At 39.3% G+C, this 16,438-nt stretch overlaps 2 protein-coding genes across 2 annotated transcripts in view; both read right to left on the bottom strand.

The window, feature by feature from the left end:
* Positions 1 to 272: 272 nt before the first annotated feature.
* Positions 273 to 833, bottom strand: LOC149010198 (B3 domain-containing protein At5g26805-like). The gene has a single exon (XM_089162413.1). The coding sequence runs from the start codon at positions 831 to 833 to the stop codon at positions 273 to 275; it is 561 nt and encodes a 186-aa protein (XP_089018539.1).
* A 312-nt stretch (positions 834 to 1,145) lies between these two features.
* Positions 1,146 to 16,438, bottom strand: part of LOC149010197 (monocopper oxidase-like protein SKU5) — a 31,045-nt gene continuing 15,752 nt past the window's right edge. Inside the window, exons 5-9 of the mRNA XM_089163855.1 lie at positions 4,349 to 4,715; positions 3,865 to 4,230; positions 3,688 to 3,766; positions 1,659 to 1,858; positions 1,146 to 1,554 (exon numbers count right to left, since the gene is read on the bottom strand). Coding sequence (XP_089019981.1) covers positions 1,443 to 1,554; positions 1,659 to 1,858; positions 3,688 to 3,766; positions 3,865 to 4,230; positions 4,349 to 4,715 — 1,124 coding nt within the window. The 3' untranslated portion in view covers positions 1,146 to 1,442. The remainder of the gene's footprint in view (positions 1,555 to 1,658; positions 1,859 to 3,687; positions 3,767 to 3,864; positions 4,231 to 4,348; positions 4,716 to 16,438) is intronic.

The raw sequence follows: 16,438 nt of genomic DNA, 5'->3' as shown, positions 1-16,438 counted from the left end.
AATCCTAAATCATTAAACAAGAAATAGTTAGGAAATAATCTCTTTATCAAGATTTAGCAGAATCAGATGGATGCAGTAAGTGAAAATATAACAAATCATTAACACTTAATTAATCCTTTATTCCATGTAATATTGATAGAAGTTTACATATGAATAACCCAATTGAACAATTTATTCCATGTAATATTGATAGAAGTTTACATATGAATAACCCAATTGAACAACCTCCTCCCTTGTATTAATTTAATGACCATTAACTACATGATCTACTGTTAACCAGAAGAAGGACGAGGAGGTAAAAGAGCAACAGGAGCAGGTGGTGTAGGAGGGGGAGGACGTGAGGGAGGAGGAAGAGGAGGAGGGGGAGGAGGGGAAGGTCCAGATGGGCGACTAAGAACTGAAAAACGCAGCATTTGCAACCTCTCATCCCAACAGAAACCCACTTCTTCACCAACCTGCAATGCTCTTCGCCTTACGAAATTTGAATTCCACCCACCAGTAAGAACATAAGATGATCCATTCTCCCACAGCTTCAGCTCATGCTCTGTTAATGTTTCCAAGTCTCTCACTGTGATGAGAAGTTGATGCCCACGGTTCAGACTGTATTGCTGCTCAGGACTTAACTTGAGAAAAACAAAGTCTTCAAGTTGATCTCTGGGTAACACAACTTGACTGTAGTTGATATCCCTCGATGTGAGAGTTTTTTTCACTGGCCATTGTTCCATTAGATCTCTGAATTCTAAACCTCCTGGGTCAACCCTCAAATGAACTATTTGTGGTGGTTGATCCGGTTCAAGAAAGTTGTGGAAATGGGTTGGCCTTGACCTGCTCATTTTCTCTTTTCTATTTGATGATAATTGCGACTTGGGGTGGCAGAGAATGGTGGCAAGTAGTGAGGAAATTTCCAACTATTTATTACTTATGAAAAGGTTTTCCGCATGAAAGTTTTAGGGTCGCGACTTTGTTTGGGAAGAGACACTGAAGTTGGTCTACATTAAGAGTCGTGTCTCCCTCTTACGGTTATGTCCGTTAGACACACCTGAGTTCTGTCTTACTGTCGCAATAACTAGCAATCACAACGGTGAACCTTAGGATTTATGGGTATGTGTAGATTGAGAAGAGGCCTAAGGATTTATGGGTATGTGTAGATTGAGAAGAGGCCTCTCTCTCTCTCTCTCTCTCTCTCTCTCTCTCTCTCTCTCTAAACAGTGCATTTTCCCCCAAAACAAGTTTACCCAAAAAAAATTTGTATTTCAGACACGTGTAACCTGCACCTATTTTTCTCATAAAAAAATGTCATCCTCATGTTTAACCTTTACATCGTAAGGATTCATAAATGAATGTAACTCTGAACAATACAATGCTCCACTACAAAAACCCAACTCCCCACCCCCAAAAAAAGAAAAAAAAAAAAAAGAAAATAGGGGTTTGGCTTTTGATTGTTATCTGAAGAAAATGAAAACCCAAGCCAAGATGAATGCAATCACGAACATTTTTCTACTTGCACCAGGTATTGATGGTGCCCCAGAAAAGTTTACTCTATCTGCTTGATCTCTGCAAATAATGAAGTCGATGAATGATAAGATATTTATCCCTGAAATGGTATATAGACATTAAAGGAGACAATAAGAAAAATGCAGCCAAACATTAGAGCTTACTTTTGTAAGTACTGAAGTAAACCACAATAGATAGCGTTGTCAGGCAAAGAAAGCTCAGTCTTGTCAGTCAACTCTCGGTTTACCACACTCATATAAGTTTCCTGTCCTAAATACCAAGAGTTCAGGTTCTGTACACGCAGGTTCCATATGCCCACATTGTCAAGAGACACTAGAATGGCAGTCCATGCTCCAGGAAACACCTACAGCCACTGACAAGTAAGAAATCCAACATCTTGCTTGAAAAAAAACTGTGTATGTGATTCAAGAGAGCACTGGAAGCAGCTAACCATGCAACAAAACTAGAACAGAAATAGAAATATATGAAATTTTGAGTTTTCAATGAATTTTGGAAAACTAGGCCTTGCTTCCAAAGATTAGAATTTTAAGTCATACATAGGATTAAACAGTTCATTTCTATATTTCTTATTCCATCATTAAGAATTTTTGGATTCTATATTTTGGAGTGTATATTTTTTCAGTAAGCTTTATTAAGTGGCAATTTTGATGAATGTTTCCATTAGCCAATAAGAGTGACTGTAAGATGGCAACACTATAATGATAGTGGAGGCAATCCTAGTCTCCAACTATTTTGACAGCGACTGAATGAGAGTTTCATGCATGTCCGAAGATTGTGAGAGACAAGTCCTAGGTGAGAAGCCTTTGAGAAGACAGGTTGGAGGCTTTCTTCAAGTAGGTTGGAGACCAAATCCAGTACTTAGAATTGTTTTAATATTGTATTCTTCCATTACCTTCTTTTATTCTTTTTCGATCCCCTCACCTTGCTTCTTTCAGAAAATATCTGACCCTTTACTCAGCCATCCGAATCACACACGAACAGTCCATTGACCAAAAGACAGTGCTACACACTTAAGAGGAGTTTAGTCATTCTTTTCCAGTCATTGTTCACTTATAAACCTCCCATTTTGCTTTGCAGGATTTTTGTCAGTTGCTCAAGTTTTGTCAAAGTCAGTCAATGTTAACACTATGTTTATATTTGTTACTTGACCTTCTAATTTGATTTTGGAAACTCGATGCTTCTAAAAAAGTCCCATAACATCAAACCTACCCATCAGATTTTTATCAGAATCTGAGGGTAGCATTATCCACTCAATTAGCTACACTTAACCAGAGTTCAAAACTTAATCAGACTGAACAATCATTGATGTGAGGCTAGGACACAACCATCCAAACCCCAAAAAGGATCACAGACAACCCAAACACGGATAGAAATTTTGAAAAGTGTACTGCAAAGCAACTATTTTAGATATCCAGGATAAATCATAAACAAAGAAGGTAACATAGACGACAATGTTTGCACAAAACTAAAGAGGGAAGCTCTAAGTGGAGAAGTGAATATGGAGTGTTGTGTGACCGACATTGGTATAAAGCTTACAGGAAATTTCGATAGGACTGTCATTCAACCAGCTTTGATGTAGGGGCAGAATGCTGGACAATTAAGAAGTGCCATATTGAAAAGATTTTGTGTAGCAGAGATAAGGATGTTAGGATAGATGCACAGAGCAACTAAGATTTAGTAAGGGAAGAGCACACTTGAGTTGAAGTGCCCATAGTTCCAATCAATGACAAATTCCATCATATTCGTGAGATGGTATGGTCACGTTCAATGAAAAACTGGGGACGCTCAAGTAAGGAAGAGTGATATGATCCTGACTGAAGGAGCTAAATGAACTAGGGGCAGATCTAGAATGACCATAGGAGAAGTCATGAGAAGGACATACAAAGTATAGGCCATTTGACAAGTGTGACCAAGGATAGAAACTTTCGGGGAGCTAGTAACATGCAGCAGATACAATCCACACTTGCTAAGCTGTGCCTTTTCCCTCTTATTTCCATCATTCTTTTGTATCTGTTGGTCTTTTCTAATCTCCTTTTCCCTATTCTTCATTTCCCTCCCCCCTCCCCCCCCTATTTTCCATTTTTGTTTTATTTTGCTCCATATAGCGAACACCATTAAGCTGGGATAAAGCTGCATTTGTTGTTGGAGTAAATATATTTTAGAGAGATGTACCTGTATAGTGCAGCGAGCAACTCCATCCCATTTGTTGTAAACGTTTCTGCTGTTCTCTGTCCACAATCCGTAATCCATACTATAACCCACGCAAAAGCCACAATCAGTCAGTTGCTACATCCCTAGTGGGAAGAAAGGAGGAACAAAGTGACAACAATGTCAAACTGTTGTACTTACCCCACAACAAAAAATGCATATCCATCCAAGTGGTAGCTTTGAACAGTAGTATCATTGTTTTGGAGTATTATTTCCATAAAACCTCTGTAAGTACCATTCATTACCGATGTATCAACCTTTGCAGGTCTGTTCATCATTCTGTTTGGGAAGTCAAGCTTGTAAACTCCAGGAATATTGTACTGTTGGGCAAGCCTTAGTGGTGTTTCAGGAGCAAAATATGAAATACCATTCAGGGTAGTACGCGACTTCCCGTCTATGAGTTCAGCTGGTCTGTTAAGCAGCACATATACATCAGTAACAGTAATGTCACCATATTTAAAAGATCCCTGGGGATTAGGACGAGCAGCACCGGTAGAGACATTCGTCCTGAAAATCAGAGCACCGACATCAGAGTGGAGACATAATACGTCAGATTTATGAGAAAAACAGCAAGAAACTTCAAGTAAAGAAGATGACAGAAATAAAGTTTTGAAAGAATATACACCTGATGGACCTCGCTTGGTTCATAGAAAAGTATGTGTCATACTCATTTGGTGGGTCTGGAAGAGGACCAGAAGCAGGACCCAGGGAATTGGAGTAATGCAAGATGGCAACACCAGTGGCTCTATCCCAGGAGGCAGATGAACTAACAAACCGAGGACTTGCAACAATGTAATAATCACTGCTAGCATTTTGATCCATTGTTACTAAAAATGAATATGACTGACCCACATGAATATCCATGTTTGAGAAATTCTGTTGGACTGTATAGGTTCCTTCTGTCTCCACAAGAAGTAGGTTATGATTTTGGATTCTGAAATTCAAGCTGGTAGAGATGCCAACATTGTGTATGCGGAATCGATATGTTTTTCCTGTTTCAGAAACAAGGAGAAAAAACACTAAATGCAATCTGAAAAGACAAGTTGTGGACAGCACAAAAATGGGAACCCTTTCAAATACTAAAACAGCATCACTTGTAAAACATTACAAAAGTTTTTCCTTGATTAGATTCAGAAAATTTCAAAGAGGAAAGGAGTAGACGGAATAAACATACACATGCCCACGTATTGACACTTGTGAATAGTATCATGAATCTTTTCAGGGGGGAAAAAGCCTAAAGTAATTTGAGTGTATGAACTAATTTTGGAGCAGAGAATACCTTCCTCATCTGGGATTATAATGATGAGCAAGTTTCACCCTTACCAGAGAATTCCTTATTGAAGGACCAGATGTGTTTGCATATGACATTAATCCCATATAGAAACTTGAGAGCCCCAGAAAATGCTGGCAGCAATCCAACATGCAAGAGTTTGGGTAGTCATGTCACAGGTAAAGTATTGTAACTGGACTACTAACTTTAAGCTCATAAGTGAAGATGAAATTAGTAGATGGGGATTATTTGTTAAATTAAATAGAGGCATGCCTTGGTGCAATGGTTGGTGGCCACAGTTGTAGCTTGACGTCACTGTATTGCGACAGCCTCTGGGCAAAATTTGTTGGGGCAAGGCTGTGTAGGAAAAATGCCCCAGACACTGCTAGTCTGGTAAGCCCTTGGCACCGGGTTCGCCTAGTTGTTGAATTAAATGTTTTGAGTTAGATTGAGATACTTGATAATTATCAGTTTTGTTTTGTTTCGAGCTTTTTTACCTTGTGGAATATGAGTGAGTGACTGCATAACAATGTTTCTGTTTAGAAAAACTGATTCTGGGTCCAGCATAGTTTTTTAGGTCTTTGCTTTTTTAGCGTTTTTGGGTCCTGAACTTCTCTACGGCATCACTGAAGAGTAAAACACATCTGTGGTAAACTCCTGTACGTGTCGCACATAACAGACTTGTTTCTGTTGTTTACCAGAAGTAATATAAAATTTCATCTATACCAACTCGTAGTACTTGTGTTTTTCTGAGCCAACAAAAAAAAAGGGGTGAAACATAACCCTTAAAAACTAGCAGCTGCCTAGCGGAATTGTCCAAATAGTGTGTGAGTTTGAAATAAAATGTCTATTAAAAGCACTCCCTATGCATAGTGTGAAATCCAGCCCAAACCCTAGCCTGGACACCCTATCTGTTTTGGATGAAGAGGTGACTTGTTGATGTTTGACCTTGAATTGGGACCCAGAGTTCAGTGTGGATATGTTTAGAAGGTTCTAGGAAGTCAGGTCAGACCCCTCCCTTAGTGTAGATCCGAAGACCTGAAGTGAAGGAACTAAGGAAGAACTTGTGGGACATCTCAATAGAAGACATGATGTTTGATTCAAAACCCATGGAGATTGATGATGGAGTTCCCTTTTTGGAAACTTGTCTGAATTGGAGAAAAACTGCATCTTGATGAAGAAGAGCTTAGTTGATGGACCTAAAGCCTATTTGGACATGGTTGGAAGGTACTCCTCTGTGCTAGGAAGGTCATAGGTTGAGTTGGGAGAAGCCCATGTGAATTTGGAGAGGGTTGGGCCTTGAAGTCCCTGACTAAGGCTTGCTAACAGCCTTGGTCAACTGGGTGGTCGACTGGGCTAGTTGACCAAGCAGTCGACCAACAGGGACAACAAAATTTGGTAAGATCCACTTATTAGGGTTTTTGATGCTCTATTTAATAAGCTTCGTGTTTCTTAGCCTCTTTTGTTTCTAAAACCCCTAGAGAACGTGGAGAACCCCTCTCAAAGCCTCTTTTGGTGTTGTGGAAGATCTACTTGCAAATTCTCAAGTTCTTCATCTCTTGTTCATCATCAAGGTTAGTAATCCCTTAACTTGCTATTGAATTTACTCTTGCTATGATCTAATCTTCTTACTATGATTATGAAGAAGGTATTGCATCCTTACAAACACCTCTTGTACAATCTCCTCAATTGAGAATGAATCTCCATTCATTCCAATGATACTATGATCCTCATATTTGATTTTCTAAAAGAGATCATTGACATCTTCATGAATTCATGTTTAATCTTAATTCTCTAGCATGATAGATCCATTCTCATGATAGTTCTTATCTCTGATCTATTGCTAATGTTCCTTTAGAGTGAAACCTTGTTCACTCTAAATTCTCCTTTGAATCCATAGTTTGTTTTCATTGAAAACCATGTTTTGATCAAATTAGAAAGTCATGGTTTTAATCATGGATGGTGTCTAATCCATGCTTGATAGTCTTAGTATGTTTTTGTGGAGTTCCCCTTCGAATTTTAGAGCAATCAGACTTCAAACGAAGAAGTTATAACCGATTTAAAGTTTGTTGTCGCCTACTGTTCACTTGGTCAACTGGGCCAGTAGACCAACCAATCGACCAAGGCTGACAGCAACTCCATTTTTGCTCTGTTTCGACTTCTATCTCTTGGATTTACTTCTTATGACCTATACATGTTTTCTCAAGCTTGTCTAGGTGATTTTGGAATTGTTCTCTAATCTCTTACTTGAAGGTTATAAGTTCGGATTTTGATATGAGTATTCCAACTCACAATATGGCTATTTACATGCCTTATTGTAATATGACATGAATGCATGATCTAGCTACTGTTGTTTCATTTTCTTTACGTCATGATACTTTTGTAATTACAGTAGCATGTTTATAATGTTATTTACATATTGGGATTGATGATTCAATAATGTGAATTTGATATGGACTATGATGTGAATATGAATGTGAATGTGATATGTATAAAATCATGATATGATGTGAATGCCTAGGTTGTCGTTGTGGAATGGGGAATGCCCTTTTAGCGTTTCTGTCTTTGGACACCAGTGGAGGTGGTATGGGACGCTTTCCTATGGTGCCCCTTGACTTCTTTCCCTGGCTACTGCTTGACATACCTAGGATTGATCTAGCAGTGTTTGGCAAGGAATACCCTGTTATATCACCCGATTCGGAAGAGAATTGAGACTGAGTGACCCGTGGCAGCAATGGGAGTTTGTGGGCGCTCAAGACCGGTAACCAACTCGTGAGAGGACATGAATCACATTGTGGGGGCCATTCATTGGTAGGGTCGCAAGTAGTAGACTTGGGCTCATGGTCTCTCAAGACCGGTATCCAACCCGTGAGAGGACATGAGAGCTTCCCGTTTTCTATTTGTGAATGACCAATAGGGTTAATAAGTCCGTAGTCCGAGTTGGTTGTAGCCATAGGATACGCCGACTCTAGTAAAAAGGATACCGGAAAGGATCCCGAGAGGGGAGGAATGGAAGTATCTGACTCTAACTTGATATAACTAAGTAGATGACTTGCATTGGGCTAAGATTAACCCTGCACATGCACCAATACTCAGACCAATGATGAAGTGAGAGCAGTGACCTAAACCCCAGCCATGGAATGTCCGAGAGGGATGCAGGACCCAATTACCACCGAAGAACCCAAGATACCGAGATGGTTGAGGGAAGAGTGATTTGAGACCCACCCAAAGGAGTATGGTGCTATGACTTAAAGTGTGTCTGCCAATAAAGACTAGCATACATATATAGAATTAGAAGCATACTTGCATATATTGTTTCATATCATTGCATTTATGTTTGCTTTAATTGTGTGTGAAGATGCTTATTGTGATTAGATATACTTGCTAAGTTCTTTTGAGCTTACCCTTCGGGGGACTTGTTTTTAGATGACTTTGCAGGTCTGGAAGAGAACCCGTGCCACAGTACGGAGGACCCTTCCTTATATGATGCAGCTCCGGAAGTCTTTAGAGAAGGTTATGACCAGTGGGGCAGCCAGGTCACAGGTTTGGACTGCTCTGACGGCTCCTATTGACAGCAATTGGCATCGTCTTGTTCACCAATGGGATCGTGAGATAGATGCTGACTTGAAGTTACAAGAGCATGACCCAAAGGTGAAGAAGATGAAGATCGAAGAAGAAGAAGAGCCGATGGAGGATGTTGATTAGATTTCTTTTTTCTTCTAAACTTTTGCTTTTACTTGTATTAGCTTAGAGCTTTGCTTTAGATTTCGAACTACCTTCTGCATATGTTTGTGGGGTATATTTACGCTATACTCTACGTTGTCTTTTGATTTGGTATCTTGTTATCCGCACTCTGATATTCTTCTATGATCCTTTCTTGATTTTGTTTATTAAATTACTTGAATACAATGATTTTTTGCTTTTGATTATATTATTGTGCTAAGTGGATATGATCGTTCCTAAATTTGATCTTCGGGGCTGTGGATCACACCTCCGGGTATTCCAGATAAGGTACCGGCTGGAGGGATGTGACATTTAGTTTGCTAAAATCCAGTCCAGGAGATGACAACAAACATAACAACTGCAAATAACTTACTAATAAAGGAGCTATGGTACCTTCTGCAGGATCACTCTTTTTTTCTTTTCTTTCTTTCCTTTTGGGGGGGGGGGGAGTGGTGTAAGAATTGGGTTAGCTTCTGTGAACACAAAAATTGATATTTATGCATTGGTTACTCTTTTATCTATGGCTCTACAATTACATGAAATATATATATATATATATATTTGATCCCACAACAACAATAAAAACTGATTTATATCATTAAGTGGATCAATTTGGATGTAAAGAAGGCTTCATCTTAGCTTCTCTTTGAGGAATCTGAGACACCTAAGAGAAAATTCCACTAGAAAATTTGGGCTGATCCCAAATAGAAGGGGAAAAATGCAGTAATAGACAGAAGCCTGCAATGTCAATCCAGAATAGTGAATTTGTGATGGTGCGATGGTACAATCATGATCAATATTGCTCGAGTCAACATGCATTTGTAATGCCAATCAATAGGTTTTAGTATGGTGTAGCAATCAAAGATAGACAATTCAAGGATGACAAATAAGCCTTTAAGCCTTTATCTAAATACTTTGTTTCTTTTTTGCAGCATGAATACTTTAAAAAGTGCCTTAAGTACATCAGGCAATCTATGCATGAATAGGACAACAACAGAATGAAAAATCCTAGGTTTCAGGAAAGGAGAAGAGCAGGAGAATTCTTTGAATCTTAAACCATGATATGGGAGGCATAAAGAGAAATTGACTCTAAAAAGAAAAAACCAAATCCCAAGGAGAGGTCATGAACCTCCATGATTGAGTTGCAGAGGCCCTTCTCACCTTTGTTCGTGGGCAAATGTAATGTCGTGAAGATAGTATAAATCCTTCAATAGAGTATTGTTATGTTTTTGTAGCCAAAAATCTTATTTAGGCCTGACCAACTTAGGTGAAGAATCATTTATCCGACTTCACACAGAATTGTTTCTCAAGTGTGAAAAGTCCTTCGGTGCAAATCTTGTTTATACAATATCTTCTCAGAGTTTGGGTTTTTTGAAGCCAATCTCTCTTGACACAGTTTCAAATCACAGTTGAAGATTCGAAGACTTTTCATGCTGCTACAACTCAACATCTTTTGTTGGACGAACTCTTCTCAGAAATTGGGTTTTTTGAAGTCAATTTCTCTTAACTCTCTAACAAAACTCACAGTGACCCAGGAAAAAAAAAAACACTAGGGTCATTTTTGTAGAGCATCACCATACATCTGACTCTCCTAGATCCTGCTAAACATGGGAGCTTGCAACTGTTACAACCTTTTCATCACCTACAGAATGAAAAAGTCCTATTATGAATCGATTGATGAATTTCAGAAGGTCGTCATATATAGCATAACCAACCCCCCCCCCCTCTTTCTCCAACACACATGCATATAAAGCAAGAATAATTTGAAGGGGGAATATTTAGTAGTTTTGAGTTTTGTTGAGCAGTGCATACAGGATTTGTATCTCAAACCCAATTTCCTACCACCTTTATCCTTCTGATCTTCTTTTATCAGGTTTAATCTTACAGTCTTCCTCTTCTACTATTATTTTTCTTCTTCTTACTCCTTGATTCCATGATAGGTGTAATCTCTAGTGCTGGCACAATATTAGATTGCCTGATCTGATAATCTTCCTTGGCCTACTTTTGTTTCATCCAACATTTCTCCTTCCTCTTTCCCGTTGTTTAGACATACTTTTTGCTATATTTTTCAGAAAACAATTATCTAAAACCTTAAACTGTATTACTTGGTGCCAGAGCCTCACCCGGCCATAGATACAGTTTTATTTCAAGACTAAAGTTTGCCTGCCCAATAGAAGAAATGAAGGGCAAAGTGACAATTCTGAAATGTAGTGTAGTTGTTATCAAATACAAATGTGATAATCATTAAATGTGAAGGTTGTCTTCCTTAAATTTTCAATACTCAATACTTTGATGGAGATTGTTGACTTGTTGTGAGGTGTTTGGTGTTTCATCCTTCCAAATGTATTGGCAAAGTTAGTTGGGTAATCGTAAAACAATAAACTAAATCCGCAATACAAAATTGTGCATCAAAGCCTTCTGATGCACTATGAACATTGTTTCTTCAAGGACTGTTTGACGAAGAACCCTTAAAGCCAAAAGAAACTGTCCCTACAAGTTTTTGATGTACACACTGGAATTCCCACGCTACCTGAGGGAAAAAAGCAAGCAAAGGTAACAGAAGAAGAAAATTTTGTTGTTCATCACAAGGATACAGCCCAATTGAACAGGTGCAACAATATGGGATAATGGAAGCCAAGTAGGAGTCACTAAAACAGAACAAGATTCCATGAGATCTCACAAGATATCTTGTTTCTTCGTGATAGCGAGACCAAAAATATATCAAAATTTTAAAAAAAAAATCCCAACTCAATCAAGATATTGAGATCAGATATTGATAAGTGTTCACTGAGATATCGAGATGCTGCTGATATACATATATATACCTTATCCCTCATCAAAAACCCCTCAAGATGGCCATTCAGTCGGCAAAAAAGATGCCCTAACTCATCACTGAGATCTCAACCCAACTCAGTTTTCTGGCATAGGAAGTCGGGCCTCAAATTTGAGTTCTTGATCTATGGTCACTAATGTTGTGAACATATACTCTTATTGGTTTAGTTATTTCAGACTTTCATAAGCAAAATACAATATCAAATATTCATATTCTGAAGTCTGTTTGACTTGGAAATAAGGAGCTACAAAATGCTCTCCTCAGTGTTGATATTCCTATTTTTTTCACAAAAACTAAGAGACCATTTGTTTGCAAGAGAAAAAGGGGTGGGATAGTTTAAAAGTGTGGGACCCATATAAGTGGGGTGAGGGAATAAAAAAATAAAGGAAGGAAAAGTGAAGGAAAAATAAAATATGTGGGCTCCACAAGCTTACCTTATGTTTTTTGGCAAAATCCCACCAAAAAATCCGGCTTTTTTTGGACATGGGGTGGGAAAAAGTGGATGCCATGTCAACATACAAGCTCTTTAATTTAAGGAAGCTTGTGTGCTCATTCTCCCACCCAAGTGAACCAAACAAACTCAACTTTTGGGATTTCATTGGAAATCGCATGCTTTTCTCACCCTTTTTGTCCATCCCATTGTATCCATCAAACAACTAGTCTCTAAAGGACAAGTTTTTTCTAACAATAGGGGAATTGATGCAGTTGTATTAGATATTTATCCATAGGTGTCCCAAAAGGTTATTTTGGCAATCCAATGGGAAGATATTGGCTTGGGATCAGGTCTTTTTCTGGGTACACTGTCATGGGACTAACTTATAATCCCATAACGAGGGGTTGAAGTTGGAATATGGGATCTGTAGTTTAGTGTTTGAGTTGGATTAAAATCCTTACTAGCTTTTAAGAGTTCTGTTTTTCATATATTTACTTTTATTGAGTATTTGCAACTGATTAGAAATCCTTCCATGAATCAATTTATGTTGGATTCTACTAGGAATTCAATTAGACTTTGTATTCATGTAAAATTCTATTCCTTGTAATAGTGTACTTTCCACTTAATCATAAATAGAGGGCTTGAGATCATTGATCGATGAGCCATTCTACCAATATCATGTTTCTCAACATGGCATCAGAGCCTAAGTTCGATTAGGGAAGAGAAGAGAAAAAAATTATCGCTGAGGAAAACCTACCTCCATTACCAAACGTCTCTCCAGAAGCCATCGCCTCTGCTTCCGCTATCAACCCAATCTCTCCAGAAGCTATCGCCGCTGCAATTGTACCACCACCACTGCAACCGAACATCTTCTTCTTTATCTGCAACATCCCATCGCACCTAACAGAGCTTTTCACCTCAACCTTGCTTCCGCCATCGACCAAAGAAACAAAAAGGGAAGAAAAAAACTCCATCGACTGCGATTTACTTCTTCCAACGAGACTGCATAGTTCCATCGCTTCTTTCACTATAGAGACAGCATCGCTCCATCGCCATCGAGACTGCATCGCTCCATCGCCATCACCATCGAGATTGCATCGCTCCATATAAATTCAGGTAAAACCTCCATCGACATCTCCATCGTCAGTGACGGTGCTTCTAATACCCTATTTACACTTCTCTTTGGTACCCTATTAAGCCCATCGCATGGATTGAACCAGGCCGAACCATATTTTGTTCCCCAAATATATATATATACTAGTAACTGGATCTATGGAACACGCAGGCTCCGACCGTTCATCAACCACGTAGGGTCGGTATTACATAAAAGCAAGAGAGAGAGAGAGAGAGAAAATAGGCTAAGAGTCCTCAAAATTCGTGCCTTCAATATAGGGGGGAGAGGTCCTTTTATGGAAGAATTTGTTCAGCGCAGAGAATTAATGCATCATTAGTAGTCCGTTGGATTCTGTCGGCAAAACTTCGGCCGTAGGATTCCATTGGATTCTGTCGGCAAGACTCCAACCGTAGGATTGCATTGTTCTTTGTCTGCAAGATGTTGGTTGCTTGATTTCTTCAAAATTGATTTGATTGATAGTGACTTGTTTTGACAGTGATTTGGTGTGGTCTCGCGACGTCCCTTGGATTTGTCGGTAGGATTTCAACCACAGGATTGGTTTATTGTTTAAGGACCGAATCAGGGCATTCCACGTGTCTAAGACACTGTTTTCCCTTATGAATCGGTATCAAACGTAACCCTATTTAGATCGGCCGGGTTTTGGCTTAACTATTCATTGACTCGGAATAGTAACGATTTCAGGGACCCAATTTGGACCAGCCGGGTTATGGCCGTACTATTCAGACCGGAATAGTCAACGGGTGAAACAGTTTTAGCACCCTGTTTCAATAAGGTGGCCTGTGTTGACGCCAAGGCTAGCGTACCATTTTTTGTTGACGTCATGGTTGACGTATATCCAGCTTCAAGTCCTGGATACTGGACTAATTGTTCAATTTAATTTTTGGGTACGGGGTCAACCTCGTCCTCGTCCTCCACCACGTCTTGATGAGGACCGGACAACAGAAGTAGAGGCAACAGATTCTTGAGAATTAGGGAGTAAGTCGATCTCAGCAAAGGGATCCTGAGCATATCCCGCAAGTTGACATTGGTTTAGTGATTCATACATGGAGCGTGAGTCACTGTTATTGCTATCTTGTTCGTCATCATCATTAGCGGAATCCAATTCTGCTAGTTGGGCTTCGAGTTGGGCCTGTTAGGCTAAGAGCAGGGCCCGCTTCTGAGAGCTTGAGGAAGATGCATTTGTTGGGACTGGTTCTAATCCAGTCAAGGATTTGATAAGAGCTTGCTTTTTACATTTGCTAGTGTTGCAAGCATCCCACCACTTGATGTGGAAATTCCTAGCGAGGGAAGGGAAAGACCAGCTGGTTGATGAAGAACCAGGACTCCTTGAGTATTGTTCAATGATACCGTAATCCCAGTACATAATCCATGCAAGTTTACAATGGTTATAAACCTGATGAGATCAGGTTGAGTGGGGACCGCGGCTGTGTGTTGACAGAACAAGGTGAAAGCTTCAGTTACTCTGATTGGTAGAATCTCTGTTGTAGGACCATAAACTTCCCACCATTGGTTAAACCATAAGGGAAACGTTCCTGCGAACTTATGGTCAAAGGCAAAAAACCAAGAATGGCGCTCCTTCTTGTTCTGGAAAAGGAAAGCATGAGTCCAAGCCTCCATATAATCGTAGTAGTTGTACTTGGGGACAGATCCGTAAGGAGTTGGGAATGTCCTTAGATCAAGGGGATGTTTTCCCCATTGTTTAAGAGTGATGATTTGTGTGATGATGACAGTTGTGTGAGTCACCAAAGTTGTCATATTGGTCAAAATTTTGTTTTAAAATGACAGAATCAGTGTAAACGAGGATATATTCATAAAATTGTTGGTCTCTAGCAGGGCTTGCCGAGTGGTAATTCCAATCTTTGTAAAAAAGATGCCTGGCAATTTGTACTATTTCCATCCCATTTTCGATCCAACTAGGTTCCATAGGGAAGAGGGGGACAACATAGTCCTTTTTCACAAACTGGCTTTTACCGGTTGATCTGGCGGATTCAGATCAAGTAGACCGGGTTTGCATTGTTTGTTGGGTTTGAATTGTGGCAGGGACCTGAGACGAGGACCCAATTGGTTTAGCAATTGATGAGGTATTGGTTGAAGAAGGAAGGGGGAGGATTCATGTAGTGACATGAGAATAAGGCACCAAGTGGGTGTTCGGTTGATTTGATGGAGAAGCAGGGGAGACTTTGTTATAGGAAGCTCGGGTTTTGCGGATAGAAAGAGAGGACTCCTTAGGGGGAGCCATTATAAGATTGATAGACTTCTAGCCCTGGAGGAATTCACGAGTTTCGAAGTCAGGAATGTAATTGGTTTCTCCTTTAATATATTCAATATCAAAATCAAAACAAGAATATAATGCTTGCCAACGAGCAAAAATTTGTTTTGATGCAAGATTTTTAACATCATTTTTCAAAATTGATTTTGCTGATTTGCAATCAACTCTGACCAGAAATCTTTGATTTAGAAGATCTGGCTCAAAAGCTTGGACACATAAAACAATCGATAAAACTTCCTTTTGGACGGTGCTGTAATTGCACTGAGCATTGGTCCAGACACCTAAGGCAAATCGTATTAGTAATTCTTGGCCTTGATCAATTTGTTTTAAAATGCCCCCATACCCTAGGTTAGAGGCGTCAGTCTCAACTACCCTGGGGAGGTTGGGTTTGGGAATGGATAAAAAGGAAATATTTTTCACTAATTGTTTAAGTTGTTGGACTGCTCAAGTTTGGGTATTAGTCCAAGCAGGAGGAGTTTTCTTTAGCCGCTCATATAAAGGTTTACTAATTTGAGCAATGTTCGGGATGAAGTCACGAACGTAATTAAGGCTACCAAGAAATCTTTGCAATTGTTTTTTGTCAAGAATTTGGTCAGGGAAATGGTCAGCAAAGGCCATAGATCGGTCAATAGGGATAATGGTTCCATGATAAATGTCATGACCAAGAAATCGAATTTTGGTCTTGAATAATTCTATCTTCTTGGCACTTAGTACTAAACCATTGTTTTTCATTATTTGGTAGAATTTATAGAGATGTTTTACATGTTGGTCTAGGCTATTAGAAAAGACAAGAACATCGTCAATGTAGACCAAAGTAAAGGATTGGTAAGGATTGAAAATATTGTTCATTATGTTTTGGAATTCACTGGGAGCATTTTTCAATCCAAATGGCATTACATTCCATTCATAATGACCAAATGGGACCGTAAAAGCGGTCTTATACCTGTCCTTTTCATGGATTTGTATTTGCCAAAATCCGGATTTCATATCAAATTTGGAGAAGATCTTGGCTTGGTCAATTCTCCCAATAAGATTTCTGCGATTTGGGATAG

The sequence above is a fragment of the Hakea prostrata genome, chromosome 7 (assembly GCF_041222555.1).
Source record: "Hakea prostrata isolate BN-2017 chromosome 7, UWA_Hpros_2, whole genome shotgun sequence".
Taxonomy (NCBI): domain Eukaryota; kingdom Viridiplantae; phylum Streptophyta; class Magnoliopsida; order Proteales; family Proteaceae; genus Hakea; species Hakea prostrata.
This window is presented reverse-complemented; position numbering and strand designations above follow the sequence as displayed.